Raw genomic sequence first — 20,449 nt, 5'->3', positions numbered from 1 at the left:
GTTTCTGTGCTGCCATGACCCAAAGTCACGAAAACAGCCGAAATTGAAGTCCTGAAGCGGTGAAAAGACCCGAAGTCACAAAAGGAGGTGAAGTTGAAGTACTGAAGCCATGAGTTCAATTCTACTGAACTTCAGTTTGTGTGTTTTTTTTAATCCCCTGGCCACCAATGTATTATATTTTAATATTATATAGGCCCCTGCCACCAATCTTTTTTTAAAACATTTTTTTTGGGGCCCCAATTTTTTTTTTTAACTTGTAAGGGGCCCCTGCCACCAGTTTTTTTTTTTTTTTTTTTTTTTCAAAAAAAAATTTCACTTTTTTTTTTGGGGCCCCAATTTTTTTTAAGGGGGCCTTGACCATCAATAGCTTTTTATAACTTGTGTGGGGGGGGTTACTTTTTTAGCGCTGTTGTCTGTGTGGTCTTTTAACTGCGATGTGGAGTGGGCGGGATATGGGGTGGAGCTTGGTCGTCAGTGTGGGCGGGGCCCGGGGGCCCCAAAAATTTTGTTGTACGGGGCCCCGTGATTTCTATTGGCGGCCCTGAGTGGGTCCCTAAGCTCAGTAAGTGACAGCAGCACAGAGCATGTGCAGTGAATCAGCAGAAAAGAAGATGGGGAGCTACTGGGGCATCTTTGGAGACACAGATCTTTACTGCTAAAGGGCTGTGGTTGCCTTGGGCTGGTACAGAAGGACAAAACATAAAGCTTCTTCTTTAGTTAGGCTTTAGTTCTCCTTTAATGCAGACATTTACTTAGCAGCAGGGCCGGCCTTAGGCCAATTGGGCCCAATTGGGCCCCGCACCTCTGGGGGGCCCCGCACCACAGGGCAGCACAGATAATATTTCCCTCAGCACATGATGCTGCCTGGCCTGCCCCCAACTTTGAGAGTCCAGCCCATCCCCAAATCCATAGGTCTAGCCTGCCCCCAACTCTCATAGGCCCAGCTTTCCTCCAACCTTGATAGGCCCTGCCTGCCACCAATCCAACCAAGCCTGCTCCCAAGCTGAATCGGCCCAGCCCCAAACTAATTGGCCCAGTCCACTCTCCTATTTCCTCCCTCTCTCTCTTACCCTGTGTGCCCCTATTATGTTACCTTGTCTGCCGCTTTCCTTTCTATTTTGTGCCTGTATGCCCTTATTTTCCTAAATACTTGGTGTGTCAGTAGCCAGCAACACTTTGTCTAGGGGCCCCGCCAACATGGTCCCAATTGGGCCCCACATTTGATAGGACCAGCCCTGCTTAGCAGCACCCAAGTGTGGCAGTAAGTAGGGGTAGGGTGTATAAGGAGAGAGTTTTTTTATTACATAAATTGTAGATATCCCTGCGCTGTGGCTGTCAACGTGCATATAACGTTATGAAGATAAAGGTTAAAATACAAAGGTGATCCAGCCATCTTGTGTCTGTTGTTCTGCTCAGATGAATAGTAGCCTTATGCATTAAGGTGAACTGTTGTAGCATTTCCTGCTGTTCCCTTGCCTTTCTCATAAGAGATGTGAAGTCAGTGCAGCAGAAGAAAAGCTTTGACAAGATAATGGTACCCGCGAATGGAAAATCAACATCGGCGCTCTTTTATTTATTTATTTCTTTCATATCCCATCAAAAGACCATTATTTTGTCACCACATTCTCCTACATGACGTTCTCTCGGGTCAAGCTTTCAGGAGTCGGGCAGCTGGCGGGCACTGAATGGATCTTCTTTAAATATCGGCTCTGACCACTGAATCTGGCCTGCGCTGGTATTTTATTTTAGGGATGCGTCTGTGAAATTACATAGCGTGGTTTTTGGCTTTTATTTGAGGCAGCCTACCATTTAACTACCATTTAAAATTGTTTTGCAGAAAAACAAAGTCACTCCAACTTTTTCTGACATCTTCTTCCACTTATCCACCTCTGCCTTAAAGGGTCACTGTAACCACATGCTTTATCGTAGCATTGTATTCATTTAAAATAATTTGAATGTATAATTATTTGCCTGTAGCATTCTTCTCTCTCTTACCCCTTCTCTTGCCTTCATATTATCACTGCTGACTTTATGATGCTTTTACTTCTGATTTGATGGTGTTGAGCGTTTAGCAGATCTTGCTGCGGATATTGTAAGTTGCATTAGTAGATCTTTATAGTCTAAAGGCCTCATACACTGGCCGAGAAAAGCTGAGCTGAGTCAACTGTTTATTGGCCCCTGTGTGGGGCCACCTGACAGGCTTCCCTGATCGATATCTGGACAATATCTATGCGCATATGCAGTCCCACAATCCGACCGCCTATATCAGATCCATTCTAATCCGATCGTTGGGCCCTAGAGCCCACGATCGGATCAGCCCGATATTGCATATCGGGGAGAGATCCTCTCGTTTGGCGACATCGCCAAACGAGTGGATCTCTACGTCTATGAGATCCCAAGCCACATCTCCTTTATATGAGTTCTAAAATCAGTTGATATTAGAAATTGAATTGGCATTGTATTTATCCCACCATGTGTTCTGAGGGTATTATACAGGTATAAGATCTGTTATCCAGAAATCTGTTATCCAGAAAGCTCCAGAATACGGAAAGGCCGTCTCCCATAGGCTCCATTTTATCCAAATAATCCAAATTTTTAAAAATTATTTCCTTTTTCTCTGTAATGAGCAAACAGTACTTTGTACTTCTAGATATAATTACCCCTTAATGGAAGCAAAAACAGCCTATTGGGTTTATTTAACGTTTAAATGATTTTCTAGTAGACTTAAGGTATGAAGTTCCAAATGACGGAAAGATCCGTTATCCGGAAAACTCAGGTCCCAAGCATTCTGGATAATAGGTCCCATACCTGTACATGGAATTAACACTGTTCTAGAGTATTTAACATAGAACTGGCACTGTATTTATCCTGCCATGTTTTCTGGGAAAATGGAATTGGCTCTAAATTTATTTTGCAGTTTTATTATACATGGAATTTCCACTGTATTCATCCTGCCATGTGTTCTTGGTTATTATACATGGAATTGGCGCTGAATTTTTCCCGCCGTGGGTTATTATACATGGAATGGGGCACAGTATTTATCCTGCCATGTGTTCTGGGATATTATTCTGGGATGGCAGTGGATGTGATTTACTTGTGTGAAACCACACAGAGTGATTTGTCTAAGTTGGGAAACTGGGCAGCAATGTTGCCATGTTTTCTGGGGAAATGGAATTGGTGTTGTATTTATCCTGCCGTGTGTTATGGGCTATTAAACATTTTGGTTATACTCCTCCATTATATTATAGTAGATTCACGGTATATAAAATTATGGCAATTAAGGCCCTGCTCCACATCATTGTTCCCCTGCCTTATCTATAAGACAATTCCGCTTTAGTGACCTTATGGTTTCTTAGACCTTGGGGAGCATGCTCAAATAGTCCCTGGCAGACATTCTCCTCTAGAGGTGCTGGTGCATTACCTCCCAATATTTTGTTTTAGGGTGTGCAGTAAATCTGGACTGGATAGGGCTCATGTAAAAAGTGCAGACACACTTATGCTCCTAACCAGCACTTCGTTGGTTAGTAGCACAGAGACCTGTGTTTCCCCCATTAATTCTGCATTGTATTCACTGATGCCCATTATTTTAGTTTCAGTGCTGACAGAAATGTATCATTAATTACTTTCACATTTCTATGACTCCAGTAGAAAGATAAACATGTTGTGTGTGCTGTTGATTCCAAGAAAACAGTGTATCAATACAGTAGTAAATAAGTCCATACATACAGACACAAAGGGATCGGATGAAGCCCACTCTGGGTGAGTAGGAGAATGTAACTGCCCCAGCATAAATCTCCATGCCTTTTCTCCTGTAGCGCATGCTCTAAGAAGGAATAGAAGCCATTAAATGAACATTTTAATGAAGTAGATAACTGACGTCAAGCCCACTCATTGATTGTGGTTTCCAGGTGGCCTAATGAAAATAAAGGCAGTCTTGTTTTCTGCCTGTGATTGAATGTTAATGAGCAGAGAGAGCAGTGTGCAAGCGTGTCTGAAGTCGGTGCTGCAGCGTGCAAATGAAGACACAGTGCATGGTGGATGTGATGCACGGACAAGAACCAATGCACATCTGTCTTCTCTGCCAAAATGGGAATTAATGTGTTCTCCTGCAAACCTGCGAATACTTTCCCCTGTCTGCAATAGCCTCACCCCATCAAATAAAGCTATTTTTATCTACCTGCTGTTGACATATTCACTGCATATAAGTGTATACGGGAAATTTGTTTGGTAGATGGGAAAATTACAGAAATAATTTAAAAAAAATTATTTTTTCTTTCCATTTTGTTTGTAATAATAAAACAGTACCTTGTACGTGACCCCAGCTAAGCTATAATTAATTTGTATTTGAGGCAAAACAATTCTATTGGGTTTATTTAATGTTTTGTTTTTTTTAGTAGACTTGAGGTTTAGAGATCCAGATTATGGAAAGACCTCGTATCCGGGGAAACCCTGGGTCCCAAGCATTCTGGATAACCGGTCCCATACCTGTAGAGAGAGAGCGAGAATGTAGTAATGTAGGAATGGAAATGTATTTAGTAAATGTGAACTTTTAGGCATCAGAATTTTGGAAAGGGTGAGGTGGCACTCTATAAGTTGGGTATATACAGGAAGATCCATTTGTTTGGTGAGGTTAGCAAATGAGCAGATCTTTGCCTGATTTGGCCATTCACATCCTTGTCCAAATACAGCTGTTTGGGTTTGGATCAGATAATAACAGGCCCATCAGAAGGGGCCATGTGAACATGCATGTTCGTTTCATTGTCCAACAGGAATTTCAAACATGACCTTTGGAGGCCAAAGAAGAGCCTAATGCATGGGGTGCCAACCCACATCTGGGTGCATCAGAGACGCATTGGCTTCATTCCTGCCCCGCACCTATCACCTACTGCCTTCTTTGAGTGGATATCAGAGAACTTTATGCAAGATTTTAGTGGAGCAGGTAGCCTAGGTTTCACAGATTTTGATGGACCTGTTGGATCAGCAATTCTCCAATAATCATTGTAGCTATTCTTGGTGCTTATGGTTGCTCTGTGGCCCTAAATACTTCATGTATCTTTAGACTCTAAGGAGTCACTGCCACACCGTCTCCTTGACTGACTGAGAAGAGACTGGCTTGAAATCCTAAGCCCATTACACGTTGCCTAATGCGCCATGAAGAGAATGTTATCCTACAGATTGGCACACACATTTCAGTGCCCCGCGGAGGAGAATGTTCCATCAGACCAATTAATGGCTTTGATATGTTCTGGTCTGACCGTGTGACGTGGAAGCCCTTTGGTGGCCTCAGAATATGTAGAGAAGGGCAGATGACGAAGCCTAAGGGAATAAATGTGTTTCTAGCAGATAATCGCCTACACAACCAACCTGGAGTGGAATTGTTCCTGGTAACAAACATTAACACCACTTGCTGACAGCAAAAGCAAAATGAAAATAAGTTCTGCAATTTAAAAGGAACCATGGGTCTGAAATTAAAATTGATCACTCATGGAAGTACAAATAGCTTCAGTCATGAATGTTTCATTGAGATTGGCTCTGTCTGGAGGACTCACTGGATACCTTGTGTCCCGTTTTGCCCACAGTTGGGCCAAGATTAAGCAAATAATTATATAGTGGGAAGTTTTGCTCTTAGCTTCAGGCCCTTCTGTATTATAGACCTCTGATATCTGGGGCTTAAATTACCATTAAAACCTTCTAGAAGTCCCACAGAGGTGGGTAGGGCCTCATAAACAATTCCATTACATAAAATGATTAGCCTTTGGGATTTTCTCATGCATGCCTGTGCAAGGTGATAGTGATACCATCAAGCTTTTCTCCTTACTGCCCTGCATGGGGGCAAACTAAATGCCTGTTGTTCTAGGCTGTATAAAGCCTGGAACATTATGGGGTAGATACATTAAGGTTCGAATTGGAAATTTGAATTTTCGAGTTGGATTTTTGGTCGAAACTCACATTTAAGCTGGGAATAATTAAAAATCAAATTAGAATTCAAGATTTACCATACTTGGACCCTGGAAACAATAAGCATTCAACTATTCACCACCTTAAACCTGCCAAGTTCATGTAGAAGTCAATGGCAGAGGTCCAGTGACCCATTTGAAGATGTACTAGAAATTAATGTAAATATTAAATAAACACAATAGGCTGGTTTTGCTTGGGGGGCTCTTGTCTTACACCCTAAAATGACGTAGGAGACTTGGCAATGTTATCCTTGGCACTGCATGTACCTTACGGACACCAGGCCCGGACTGGCAATCTGTGGGTTCTGGCAATTTCCAGAGGGGCTGCTATAAGTTGCCATAGACAGTCACTATTTATTGGGCTACCGGGGGCTGCTTGGGCCTCTGTGTACTTGGAATGCCAGGGCCTATTGTGAATCCCAGTCCGGACCTGACGGACACTGTTCAATATATAAATGTAATTACAGTTATGACCTGTTATATCCAGAATGCTCGGGACCTGGAGTTTTCTGGATAACAGATCTTTCCATAATTTGGATCTTCATACCTTAAATCTACTAGCAAAACATGTAAACATTAAATAAACCCAATAGTCTGGTGTTGCTTCCAATAAGGATTAATTATATCTAAGTTGGGATCAAGTACCAAATTGGTCTAAAATAATTTTCTTTTTTGGCATTTTGAGACAAATTAGGAGCAAGTCACGTCATTTTCAGAGTGTGGGTTGCTAGATGCAAGTCTGGTGCACCTACTGATGCATCCAACTGTGAGAACCATGAATCTACTGACAGATCCAGGATGGTGGTAGCTTCCCCAGTGTCAGTAAGCATCAGAAAAATAGCAGAATGGAAGGATTGGCATTATATGGAAGTGCAGAAACATGTTTGGACGCAAATACCTTAATGAATTGTATCAACATGTGCTCTCAGTTGTGTCTATAAAAGAGCACCTGCGTTTGTTGGTGCGTAAATTACCCCCTTTTATCTCTGATGAACATCAATACCAGAGAAGAGTTCTTGTTGGGATTAATCCCATGACCCCCCAGAACCACAATTGCACCACAGCAGTGTTAAGCAGGAAAGGCACTGCTTCTTTAAAGGGATCCTGTCATCGAGAAACATGTTTTTTTCAAAACGCATCAGTTAATAGTGCTACTCCAGCAGAATTCTTCACTGAAATCCATTTCTCAAAAGAGCAAACAGATTTTTTTATATTCAATTTTGAAATCTGACATGGGGATAGACATTTTGTCAATTTCCCAGCTGCCCCCAGTCATGTGACTTTGTGCCTGCACTTTAGGAGAGAAATGCTTTCTTGCAGGCTGCTGTTTTTCCTTCTCAATGTAACTGAATGTGTCTCAGTGAGACATGGGTTTTTACTATTGAGTGTTGTTCTTAGATCTACCAGGCAGCTGTTATCTTGTGTTAGGAAGCTGTTATCTTGTTACCTTCCCATTGTTCTTTTATTTGGCTGCTGGGGGGGAAAAGGGAGGGGGGTGGTATCACTCCAATTTGCAGTACAGCAGTAAAGAGTGATTGAAGTTTATCAGAGCACAAGTCACATGACTTGGGGCAGCTGGGAAATTGACAATATGTCTTTTGAGAAATGGATTTCAGTGCAGAATTCTGCTGGAGCAGCACTATTAACTGATTCATTTTAAAAAAAAAAATTTTCCCATGACAGTATCCCTTTAAGCTGATTATTAGTGAGGCGTTGAGCTAGAGGAGCGACCATAACAGCTCGTTGGCACAGGACACAATTTATAATAGTGCCCATCTTTCACCAAGACAAACAGCTCTGCAGCCATTTCCCAGGGCTATTCATAGCTGGCCGCTCGCTGTCTTGATTCCATTTACATCCCTGGGTCTAGCCACTTAACAAAGGCAATTTTCTGTCTTTGCACTTATGCCGAGTGGCTGCTTTGAAGATTTGCCTGCAATCTGGTTGAGCACGGGGAGGCCACCAGGTCCCCAGCGTCAGTCGTTCCAGGTAGAGGAGCAGATTCTTCTCTTTTCTTTTTTAGCTGTTTAACAGAAATTCCATTGCCCACTCCTCCTCCTCCCCGATGAATCCCTCTAGAGAGGGGAGAGAGGATTGAGAATTAAGTCACGTCGGGCCACTTTTACGTCATCCAGAGATGAACACCTTGATTAATGGCTGCCGGGTGGCAGGCTGAAGATGAACTCTGAATTGTGCTGGGGCCCCGCTGATGCTAAAGAGCAAATGCACATGCAGCGCATTGTTGGGTGTCAAGATTTGTTGTCCCCAAATTTCATACCTCAATAACATCAAAAATCTCAGTTTTTTTTTTATAGTTTAAAGCCACAGGGTACGTGCAATTACTGCACCATCTGACTGATATACAAGGTCTGTACCGAGCAGCAACACAATACATCTTCCGAGAATGTATGTAGTCCGGAGATCATGTTAACTTTAACCTTTAAAGGACATGATATCATTGTGTCATTGCAAATATCTCGACTACAATAATGAAGCCCCATTAACCTTTTGAGCTACTTGATCTGGTGTACCACACACTACTGTATAAACAGAGTACCACAGATCAAAGAGCTGGCTATAGAATGGGGTTGGCAAACGCCATCTTTGGCCACTTGACTTCCTATTCCTGGTTCTTTCATGGCCTGGAACACGTGAAAGTCAGGACCTGATTGGCATGTGATCCCCACTAGAGAGCCAGGGAGAGAAAGTCAAGTGGCTAAAGATGGTGTTTGCCAACCCCACTGCACTATTCTGCTTTTTATCATGATTTACAGAGAGAGGACCCTATTAGGGAGCATAGGTGATGCAGTTCAGGAAGTTTGGGGGGGGGGCTCTGCAGTGGACTGAAGTGGTAGAAACAAGATTTATTCTCCTTTAAAAATCCTCTAGTGATATGCGGGCCTGCCGTGAGTGTTTATTTGTGCCCTGGGTACCTCTGGAACTATAGCAGGGTGACTATTACTCCAGTGTTTCTATATATCTGTAACCTTGTTATGAGCTAAGGGGGCCCAGCCTAAAGGCCAGTTAGGGGGAGATTTGGGGTGAGTGCTTATTTGTGCCCTGGGTACCCCTGGAACTATAGCAGGGTGACTGTTACCCCAATGTTTCTATACTGTATAGCTGTAACCTTGTTATGAGCTAAGGGGACCCAGCCTGAAGGCCATTTAGGGTGAGATTTGGGGTTTATTTGTGCCCTGGGTACCCCTAGAACTATAGCAGTGGCTTTCTTTGGTTTGGAATATATATAGAATATATAACATAAGACATTGTTCTTGTATTAATGAGGACCTATTACTTTGACAGTGTCCCTTTAAACCTAAGAATAGAAGATGTCACTAAGGAAATAAATACAAAAGCTTTGACACAGCAGAACCTTTGTCAGTTCCAGTCCAGACTGGTAATCCATAGGTCTCTTGTTATGTGCCACTCGGATTGAACCTTGCCATATTACGCCCATTAATCATGAATTATCAATTCTTTCATTCCACTACCCGCAAAATATCAACTCTGGGCATTAACGTTTGGGCTTGATAATTGATTGGCTGTTGATGCTTTTAGCACAAATCAGGCACATAACAATGCAGAGATTGCCTCCGCTCAGTCTCTGTTTGACAGCCGCCATTGTAATCTGTTTAAATTAATGGGCTGCATCGAAAACGGTTTGCAGAACATTTTAAACCTATTAGTGCGACTGCAGAGATTGGATCCAGCGCATTGTAGTGCTGTAAATAATCATAAAAAAAAGAGATAAATTTAGCCTTTCAGCAGCCGGCGCACGGCTTGCCAGAGATGGGCCACTTTGATAATTTTTACTGAGAGAGATGAAATAGCCTTCATAGAATATTCGCATAGGGGTCTCATGCGGAGTATTACTGGGATTTACTAAGAAATGCCCCAAAGTCATGTACTCTCTGTGCAAATCATTCTCATTGTTCCTTTAGTTACGTTACTGCCTCCCTGGCGACATTGTATTTGTTTGATGTGAATATAATCTGATATTTCTAATGCACAACTGCTGTGTATTTTATAACAGACTACATAAAATGGTTTGTCATTATAATAGACAAATGCACTGATTGTTTGCTAGAACTGTGTCACTGGGACAGAATGCTCTGTTATACAGACAACTAGAATCTCAGCCATAAAGCAGGACAGGACTGCTGCTTACAATGGGGATCAGATAGGATCTGTGCAGCCACTGGGACAGAATGCTCAGTTATACAGATAGCTAGAATCTCAGCCATAAAGCAGGACAGGACCGCTGCTTACAATAGGGATCAGATAGGATCTGTGCAGCCACTGGGACAGAATGCTCTGTTATACAGATAGCTAGAATCTCAGCCATAAAGCAGGGCAGGACTGCTGCTTACAATGGGGATCAGATAGGATCTGTGCAGCCACTGGGATAGAATGTTCTGTTATACAGATAACTAGAATCTCAGCCATAAAGCAGGGTAGGACTGCTGCTTACAATGGGGATCGGATAGGATCTGTGCAGCCACTGGGACAGAATGTTCTGTTATACAGATAGCTAGAATCTCAGCCATAAAGCGGGGTAGGACTGCTGCTTACAATGGGGGATCGGATAGGATCTGTGCAGCCACTGGGACAGAATGCTCTGTTATACAGATAGCTAGAATCTCAGCCATAAAGCAGGGCATGACTGCTGCTTACGATAGATTTCTTTGACTTTTAGCATCTCATGTGTGCTTGGTGGGCACAGATGGTATGCTTAATGTTTGTATCACCAACTCTGCCGAGTGCTAATGGTGGTCAATGAATTTCCTAAAACTGTGTTTGACTAGATAAAATAGTAAAATATGCCCCCAGAAGGCAAGAACAATTTTATCTGAGCCCTTACACAGAACACATATACGGTAATAATTGCATGGTCCATGCCCAAATTATAACCCATGGGAATTTATTTTTGACTTAGTACATGATTGCCTCGAGGTGGAAGCAAACACCGCAACACTGCGTCATTAAATGGATTCAATGTATATAGAAGAAAGTAATTTTCCTGAGAATGGAACAGTAATTCTGCTGCTCTACTAAACTGCTGAACTTTTTATGAAGTGAAAACTATTTATTGCTCAATATAAAATACTTTTTATTGGAGGAAAAAGTAAAGGCATTGGATCTTCATCCAAATCAGCATCTGTTTTAAGTAAGCAAAATATTACTGGCCAGTAAAGTCCTTGACCTTGCAATGGCATCCAAATACATGTAGGCTGCAGGCCTGGGCTGCTTTAGAAAGTGCACAAAATACTATTTACATTCATGATTGTCCATGTTCATGGATACACACAGCTGAGATCTCCTAAGTATGAATATGGCCTCTACACCATCACATCTATTGGACAAACCAAATTCTACCAAAAACTGCACCCATCCCTTAAGATATCTTTCACTGACAAAATCCAAAATAAAATCATTTAATGATAGTCATTGTGGAGTTTGACCCAGGCTGATCAATATGGAAGACAGTTGAGTTGAGTGGTTCATTATATGATGTAGGATACATTGCAACAAGTAGTAGGATGACAGTGTCCTACTGCGTGTTGTTATGAGTTACCGTAAATGGCCAACAATTGATGTCCTGCTAGGGGGACTTAAGATGGCCATAGATGTAAAGATTTTTAAAAGATCCAATCGGTATCGTGAGACCACGATGATCTCGAAACGATCGTTTAAATGTACGATGTGTCCATCAACTAAAAAGACCATTTCAGGCTACATTGCCAGCAAAACTGAAGGGTAGCTGTCTGCTTGGCCCTGCAAACATAGATAGATTGCATTGGGACCGATAAAGATTTTTTTACCTGGCCTATCAATTTTCTGGCAGATGTCGGACGAAAAATTGTACGGGGTACGATTGTTCGAACCCCACTACCTTCACAATAATTTGACGGATTGGTTGGACTTAGCTAAAATCGGTCTTTGCGTCTATGGGGACCATTAAACTCATAGAGACTGAAGATGAGACCAGGTTTTCATCAAACCAGGGTTGCTGTGTACTCTTTTTTTTTTTTTTTTTTTAGTTCTTTGCTATCAAATCAAAGAGCCCTTTTGACTGAAATGCTTTCATGCTGTCAGACTGACTTGGATTTGGCAGAGTGAAATGGAAGTCTGTATTGAGATTGTGTTCTAATGGTCAATTCAATAGTCCCTAGAGCAATGCATCATTCAGATGTCACTCAAGTCAACACGTACTAAGAATGAAAATTACTCAAATTGGAAATGAGTGTATTCAGTTCTGAAGGAAGGGAATAGCTCATAGAGGCTTGTTTAGGTGACGCTAAAAGAAAGATTTCAATCAAGTACAAGTGCGCTTCTAAGACGTCGAGATTCCTAAAATAATAAAGAAAAAGCAGATGGTGTATTACCCCTTAATAAGAATGGTCTTAATTATAATAGACCTACTTGCATTTGGTAGGAGCAGTGGTCAGCATGTATATATGTCACTCGTATTGGGTGTCGGAATGATGTTACTACCTCTTAGTTAAAGAAGCCACAATGGCGAAATACTACGAGGACCTCCCTCCAATGGCCCAGATACTGGTTATATGCACAGGGCACAGATGGTTTGAAGCGTATCTTTAAATGCGTCAAGCGATCCGGCTGTTCTCCAAGAAGCAGCGTTTCCAGTGCTGATTCCGAAATTGCCGGGTTTTTCTGCTTGATTCTGTCTCTTTTCTTTCTCTTTGGTGGTTTAGAGCAGGGGTCCCCAACCTTTTTTTACCAGTGAGCCACATTAAAAAATAAAGAGAGGGGAGCAACACAGGCATGGAAAAACTTCATGGGGTGCCAAATAAGGGCTGTCAATGGCTATTTGGTGGCCCCTATGTGGACTGGCAGCCTGCAGGAGACTCTGTTTGGCAGTACAACTGGTTTTTATACAACCAAAACTTGTCTCCAAACCTGGAATTCAAAAATAAGCACCTGCTTTGAGGCCACTGGGAGCAACATCCAAGGGGTTGGAGAGCAACATGTTGCTCGCGAGCTACTGGTTGGGGATCACTGGTTTAGAGTCTCTCTGTGGTGGACATGAGTGTTCTCTGAACCCTGCAAAACTTTGGAAATCAATTTGTGCAAGTGGTGTAGGCTTGTTACGCAAAATTAAGAAGGGCGACTTTCCTTAATTTACAATAGTATATAGTATTTATTAGTACCAAAACAGCCCAACGTGTTTCGTATAAAATTTTACTTCATTAGGGACATGAGAAGCGCACTTGTACTTGATTGAATATTTTTCTTACAGATTAGAAAAATCAAAAAAGCTTGACTAAGGTTGCCACCGGAAGTAACATCCTCAGCTATGGCCAAACACTTCTTTTTTTCTTTAGCGTTGAAGAGGTATTAATATAGCAACCACCCCTTTATGAAACTTCACAGCATTCCTTTTTTGTGTCTAAAAGCATTAAAGGGATTTGTAGGAACTCAAATACAGAACTAGATACATTAGGGTAGTTACTGGGGCAACCGTGACCTCTGATCCGCTGACTGCACTTAAACTTCAAACTATAACTGGTTGCTCTGGGATACTGCACTGAGCCAGTTTTGCACAGCGTTAGTCCTAGTAAAGATGTTTGTTGGATTATAGAACCAGAAGAACTGAGGAAAGGAGGAGGGAATCACTGTTCGTTTCGTTTCTTTCCTTTTGGGGCTGATTTCCATAATATTTTTTGTGTGACACTTTGCACGATTCAGGCAAAACAAAAGGATATAAGGAGGATGCTAGGATTTGTAATCAGGGCTGGAGATCCTGAAAAGTAGGGCTGTGGTAATTTGGGAAGGCCGATGACCCCCATTTAAGGGAGATAGGCATGGCATGGCAAAAGTGCCATGCCTAGAATACACCTAGAATGCCTTTGAACCCATGCACTTTCTGCACTACGCTACGGTACACGGAGTAATAATTGAGCGTTTGGCAATTACATTTTTGGAGCACCATTTTCAGTATGTATTGGCTTCAATATACTTAGTGTGCCTTCAGTTACCTGCTGCCTATAAGCTTGTGGTGCAGACTTACTAACCAGATTTACTAATTCGCCATCGTCCGCTTCACACCCATCGCCAGGCGAAAATTCGCTTTTTATTCACGAACATGCAGAGTTTCGTCCTGGGCGCCGAACGCTGGCAAATTTTCGCTAACGTTACTTCGGCAATGCGAGCAAATCAAAGCGAAGATGCGCTAGCGTTCAATTCTGCCCAACGCAAATTCGTTAGAGGTCTTGCACTCAGGCTAATTTGCATTCGGCTGGAAAGTCTTTATGTTACATGTTGCATTTAATACATTACATTGACTTTGATAACTAGACATGTACAGGGAACCTTAATAAAGTCAATAGAGTTGTTTTAATGCCCTACACATGAGCCCACTGTAAAATAGTGTTCCATATGTTAGAAAATATATGGGGGAAACCGGGTACACAAAAAAAAATTTTAAAACTTTTGCGGCCTATCACCCTGAAAAAAGGAAAAGACACTAGCGTTTTTTTTTTAACTTCGAAGTTTTTCCACTCCACTCCACCAGAAAATATGTTGTAAGTAACTGAAGGTTGAGGAAGTTCTATGCACTCCATTGCACTTCGCCTGGTCTGAGCTGGCGAAGGCAAGTCAGGCGAAAGAGGGTAACGTTCAGTAAAATCTTAATTTTAGTGAATTTGCGGAGTAACGTCCATTTGTCAGAGTGAAAAGTCGCCAAGCGATAGTGTGCGAATGACCACTAGCGTCTATCTCTTTCGCTGGTGAAGTGATGTTAGTAAATCGGCAAAGTCCCTGCGGGCGGTAATAATGATGAATTGTCGCCAGCATTAGTCACTTCGCCCTTTAGTAAATCTGCCCCTATGTTCCAGGTGCATTTTGACTGATTATTAACTGAGCCTTTCTGTGAGTTCCCCTCACTGGCTCAACAGAAGAATATATACCAGTATCACATCACATAATAGCCAGCATCACATTGTACACCACATTCTTAGGGCTCTAATGACACTTAAAATACAAGCAGAATGTTAGATAAGATGGTTTAATGTGCCAGCAATGAAGCAAGTTATAGACATTTCAGTATAATAAATTTAGTAGGGATGCACCTAATCCATTATATTAGGATTCGGCCGAATCCCGAACCGAATCCTAATTTGCATAGGGAAATAAAGGGTCATGAGAACCGTGCGCTACGCATATGATTAGAACATTTTTTAATTCCTTGTTTGTGTGATGAAAAATCACGTAATTTTTTGGCTTCGGTTCAACCAGACACTTGGATTCTGGCAAATCCTGCTAAAAAACCCAGAATCTTTACCAAATCCTGGATTTGATGGATCCTTAAAATTTAGTAAAGCTTAGCTGTTTAATTACTACGAGTTTAAAGATATATTGAACATTACATTTATAGTGACATTTTTAATTTGTCAATATATATATATATATATATATATATATATATATGTATATATATATATAATTTTCTTTTTAAGGGTAATTTTTACAAGTTTCTTATAAATGACTAAGCCTTTTTCATTTGAAGTAGGATAATTTCTCATTTTAACTATTTTGAATTCACCTGAATGTGTTATTTTCAAAAATATATGGTTTACTGGGGACAACTTACTGTTAAGGGACTTTTACAATGCATTAAATGCAGACAGTTTATTGTGTTTGCAAAATATTTATAATATTTTGTCTTAGTATCTAAGAACATAAGTGAGATAACTTATTCAAGCTTTGAGGTGAATTCAAGAAGTTTTTACAATACTCTTATTGTCAGCAAAAACTTTCTTTGGTTGTTTCAAGTAGAAAGATATATTTAATAATTTTGAAACTGTTCCAAAACACGTTACTTTCTGGGGTCAACTTAGACATGGGGGCTTTTATCACACACAGAAAGCAAGCAATTTGTTGTTTTTGCAGCGGCAGAAATGTTTGCTGTGTTATTTGTATGAAAATAAAGTTTGGCCTCTGAATCTGAAATCTCAAATATGCGTATTTCTGGTGCTATGATTTGAACATTTGCCTTGTACCACAGGGTGTTTGTTTTCCCTAAGCCAGGAAGACTATACATAAACCTGCCAAATAAGGCCCCTGATCCACTCCAATCCTTGATCCCTTACAACACAACACCTGCCCAATCTGAATAAAAGCAAGCAACTCTAGAGCCAACCAAGGACTGCTCAATGATCACACTCCTAGGTATCACCCTTGAACACAGCTCTTTATCAAATAGAAGAAAGAGTAGATACTGACCCAAATTAAAAATTCAACATATCTGTTCTAATCTCTAGTGAAAATGACAATACAAAATCTGTTACGTTTCACAATGCTCCTTTCCCCAAAGTGGCCCATGGATAAACCAAATTTGTTTATGAATTTGTTTAATTTTATTTCCATTTCCCCTTTTAGGTAACAACCTGGATGCTATCCATGACATCACTGTGGCCTACCCCCACAACATTCCTCAGACCGAGAAACATATCCTAAATGGAAACTTCCCCAAGGAAATCCACTTCCATGTCTGCCGATACCCCGTCAGTAGCCTGCCTGTCTCTAAAGAGGAGCTGCAGCTCTGGTGCCAGCAAAGGTGGAAGGAAAAGGAAGATCGCCTACGTGCCTTCTACCAAGGAGAGCGATACTTTGATGCCACCAGGCGCAGTAGAATACCACCTTGCAAGTCTGAGCTCCGTGTGCACCTAATAAAGTTGGCGTCGCTGCTGTACTGGACGCTGTTTCCCATAGCTATGATTGTACTCTTGTACCTGTACAGCCTGGTGCGATGGTACTTCCTGGTGGTCATTGTCATTTTTGTCCTACAGCAGAAGATTTATGGTGGTCTTGAGCTGATCGAGCTGGCGTGCTACCGATATTACACCAGGAGGTATAAGAGAGTGTGAGCTCTGTGTCTGATGTCACAAGGGCTTTTGCATGGTAATCATGGAAAGTATTTCTGTATTATTCTTTTTTTCCCTAAGGAACACATTCAGCATAGAATTAAACAGACAGAACTATATTCGTACCACCCAGATCAAGAATGGATAACCCAACTCAGTGTTGTCATACTGTTATCACTAAGAAGCTTTTTATTTACACCTGAAATCATGAGGAACCACCATGTCACTAGATGAAGGTCAAGTTCTAGCCACTTTGTAGTCACATATATCTAATTTTATTTGTGTGCCCATCTAATTCATTCCAGCCTCTTGCTGAGTATATTGCTAGCACTAGCTGTTATTACTGTAGAAACTAGTTATGTGTGGGCAGGCCCGAAACCCACGGGTATACCTGCGGGTCTGGTGGGTTCTGGCCGACTCCTGCACAAAATCTTCGGGTCGTGGGCGGGTCCAGGTCAAGCTCTTCTCCTGCTCTCTCCGCCCACAACCTAGCAGTTCCGGCTTCCGGCACCGGAATTTATAGACTTCCACCTGCCCCTTTTGTGACATCACTGCAGAGCAGGCGCTGGTCTATAAATAGAGGGCAGCAGCGGGCCAGGTGCAGATTGGGAGGGGGCGGGTTAGGGTTGGGTGTGGGTCAGGAAATTCTCGACTCCTCACATCACTAGTAGAAACCCTACAGCCCCAAGAGATAAAGCGACTCTGCTCTCATGTTGCCCTTTTTTAAAAAAATTTCATATAATTTTGTATACACCATAAAATGGCTCTGTGTCGCTTCCCGGTGGGTAATCAAGTTTGTATTTATTAAGAAGAAAACCTCAATTGTTCTTTGTTTTCTTACAGTATGGCACCCAGGGGGCAGATTTATCAAAATGTGAATTTAGAGCTTAATAAATAAAAACTTCCCCACGTTCTATTTTTTTAAAGGGATTTTTAGAATTGTATTGTGAAAGTTAGAACTCACCATTTGATAAATACGGTTCTAAAAATCCCATTGGAATGAACAGAACGTGGATGAGTTTTTATTTATTAAGCTCTAAACTCACATTTTGATAAATCTGCCCCTAAGTGTCTGCCTCCTTAGCTGTCACAGCCTGGACTGGCAACTGCCTGTATCTGTGGTTCCAGGAGGATTCCAGGGAATGTGAGTGATAACCATTAGCTCAAGTAGAGACAGGCATTTTCACTGGAGGAGACATTTTATAGAATTCAGGATTGTGGGGGTTTTTTTCAGAAAACACGGTCTAGAATTTTTTCAAATTCTAATTTCCACGCTCCAGTTTTCATGATTTAGCAATCAAAAAAAAAATGAAACATTTCACATTTTCAAACTTTTTATTTAATATAGCTTGAATTTTGAAAAAACACATCCCACTGATTTCTACTGAAGCTCATCGGCTTTTAGATGCTGATGTGATCATTCGATTTTGTTTCGTTTGACAGATCTCAAATTTGAAAAAAATATTGCAATCAACTTTTTTTCACTGTGAAAAATAGAACGCAGAAAAAAAACACAATCTCAAATTGCGATCAATTAACTTCAGAGTGTGTCAATAGCTTGTGAGGATAAAGCGATTTCAGACCACTGACTCTCAGTAGTTAGTTAGATGAGACCGGTACAATCACAGGACTAGATGAAAATATATATGTTTTTTAAAAAAAAAAATTCACTAAACTGTTGACATTGCATTTAGATTTTTTTTTTTTTTTTTTAAATATATTTAAGGATAGTGTTGCTTTAAGCTGGCCATAGATGCAAAGATCCAATCGTTCGAATCCTGGAATGATCGGACTTCCCATCTCCCGACCTGCCACTAACCTTTCAGATCAAATAAAGTACAAAAGAACAGATCAGCCGATGTTCTGCCCCTGACAGCAATCGTACGAAAGTTATGTCCGACCAAAGCTAGTGACAGTCTCCCTCTGAAAATCGTACGATCGGCAATACATGCAGGGAAATTATAGAAATCTTTTAACCTGTCCAATCAACCCCCTCCGTGGGACGAAAAATGTCGGGATTCTCCACACATGGTCCTAAAATCGTACAAATCGAGGATTTGTACGATCGGATCTTTGCGTCTATGGCCAGCTTTAAACTCAAATTCCCAGCATGGGTGTGATGCTGGAAGAGCAATTGGGGGGTTGTAGGTTAAACATACCTTCTCCAAGGGAACCCTGAGATAGCTGTACTGCATCTGGCACTGCCCCAGAAGCAACACGTACAAGTATAATGGTGGGAGGGACTTCTAACAATCAGTTTGTGAGTGGTGTTCTGTGTATCTAGGTGTGTTGTGCCTTCACTGATTCAGTTCTACCACGTGACACCACGCATTACGGGTGGGTGAGTCATATAAAAAGTAGTTTGTATAATGTGTTCCCAGTATGTAGGTGTGTGTTTCTTTTGCAGTTTCATGCACAGAACAGAACTTTGCCTTTGAGGAGATACACACAGACCACTAGAACTGTTGACGACAAAACTTGTATTAGCAATTCACAAAAAAACTATCTTTGCGCATGGTGTTGGTTTATTTTGCCCTTAATACTGTCTTTTGGCTATAGATTAATTTCTACTGTTTTCCTTGTGAAAAATATGAATGTGTTTTAAACAGTTCAGTAGCCCCGTAGCAACCAATCAGAAGTGTGCTTTCAGACTGCATTAGATCAATAAAAGCAAGCTGCTGATTGGCTAGTAGGGGTTAAGCTGGCCATAGATGTTGAGATTTTTAAAAGATCCGATCCTCATCGCGAGACCACAATTTTCTCGGAACAATCGTACGAATTGACCATCAACTAAAAAGACCAATTCTCCAGGAAAACAAAAGGGAGCTGCCTGTTGGGCCCTGCAAACATAGATAGATTGCACTGGGACCGACAGATTTTTTTAACCTGGCCGATCAATTTCCTGATAGATGTCGGCCAAAAAATTATAAGATGTACGATCGTTGGAATCCAACTAACCACACAATAATTTCGAAGGATTGGTCGGACTTCGATAAAATCGGTCGTTCGGCAAGAAGAATCGTCGCATCTATGGGGAGCTTTACTGTTTGAGACAACTTTATCTTCATTCTATGTATATTAAGCTTGCAGCCCTGCACATTTTATGCCACTCTGTTATACACCTAGTCAGTCAATAATATTTCAGCTTCACCTTTTTATATAGTTTCTAATATCCTATATTTTGTGGCAGCATCAGTCACATACATGACAGTAAAGTAAGGCAAGGATGGGCAGTATTGTTCTGCTGGGAGAAACAGGATTCATATCCGCTAATACGTTGTTTCCCTACTTGTCATTTGGAAAAACAGAAATTTACTGTAACAATATTCCAATCTCTCCTTAAAGGGATACTGTCATGGGAAAACATGTTTTTTTCAAAACGCACCAGTTAAAAGTGCTGCTGCAGCAGAATTCTGCACTGAAAAACATTTTTCAAAAGAGCAAACAGATTTTGTTATATTAAATTTTGAAATCAGACATGGGGCTAGACATATTGTCAATTTCCCAGCTGCCTCCAATCATGTGACTTGTGCTCTGATAAACTTCAATCACTCTTTACTGCTGTACTGCAAGTTGGAGTGATATCACCCCCCCCCCCAGCAGCCT

The 20,449-nt window shown here is 41.3% G+C and overlaps 1 protein-coding gene across 1 annotated transcript in view; it reads left to right on the top strand.

Annotated features, from left to right (window-relative positions):
- Nucleotides 1-18,428, top strand: part of LOC108716497 (lysocardiolipin acyltransferase 1) — a 98,529-nt gene extending 80,101 nt beyond the window's left edge. The window contains exon 6 of the mRNA XM_041562583.1: nucleotides 16,359-18,428. Within this exon, the coding sequence (XP_041418517.1) occupies nucleotides 16,359-16,846 (488 nt within the window). The 3' untranslated portion in view covers nucleotides 16,847-18,428. The remainder of the gene's footprint in view (nucleotides 1-16,358) is intronic.
- Nucleotides 18,429-20,449: the final 2,021 nt, after the last annotated feature.

Source organism: Xenopus laevis, chromosome 5L, assembly GCF_017654675.1.
Source record: "Xenopus laevis strain J_2021 chromosome 5L, Xenopus_laevis_v10.1, whole genome shotgun sequence".
Lineage (NCBI taxonomy): Eukaryota > Metazoa > Chordata > Amphibia > Anura > Pipidae > Xenopus > Xenopus laevis.
The sequence above is the reverse complement of the archived record's forward strand: the minus strand, read 5'-3'. Positions and strand labels throughout refer to the sequence as shown.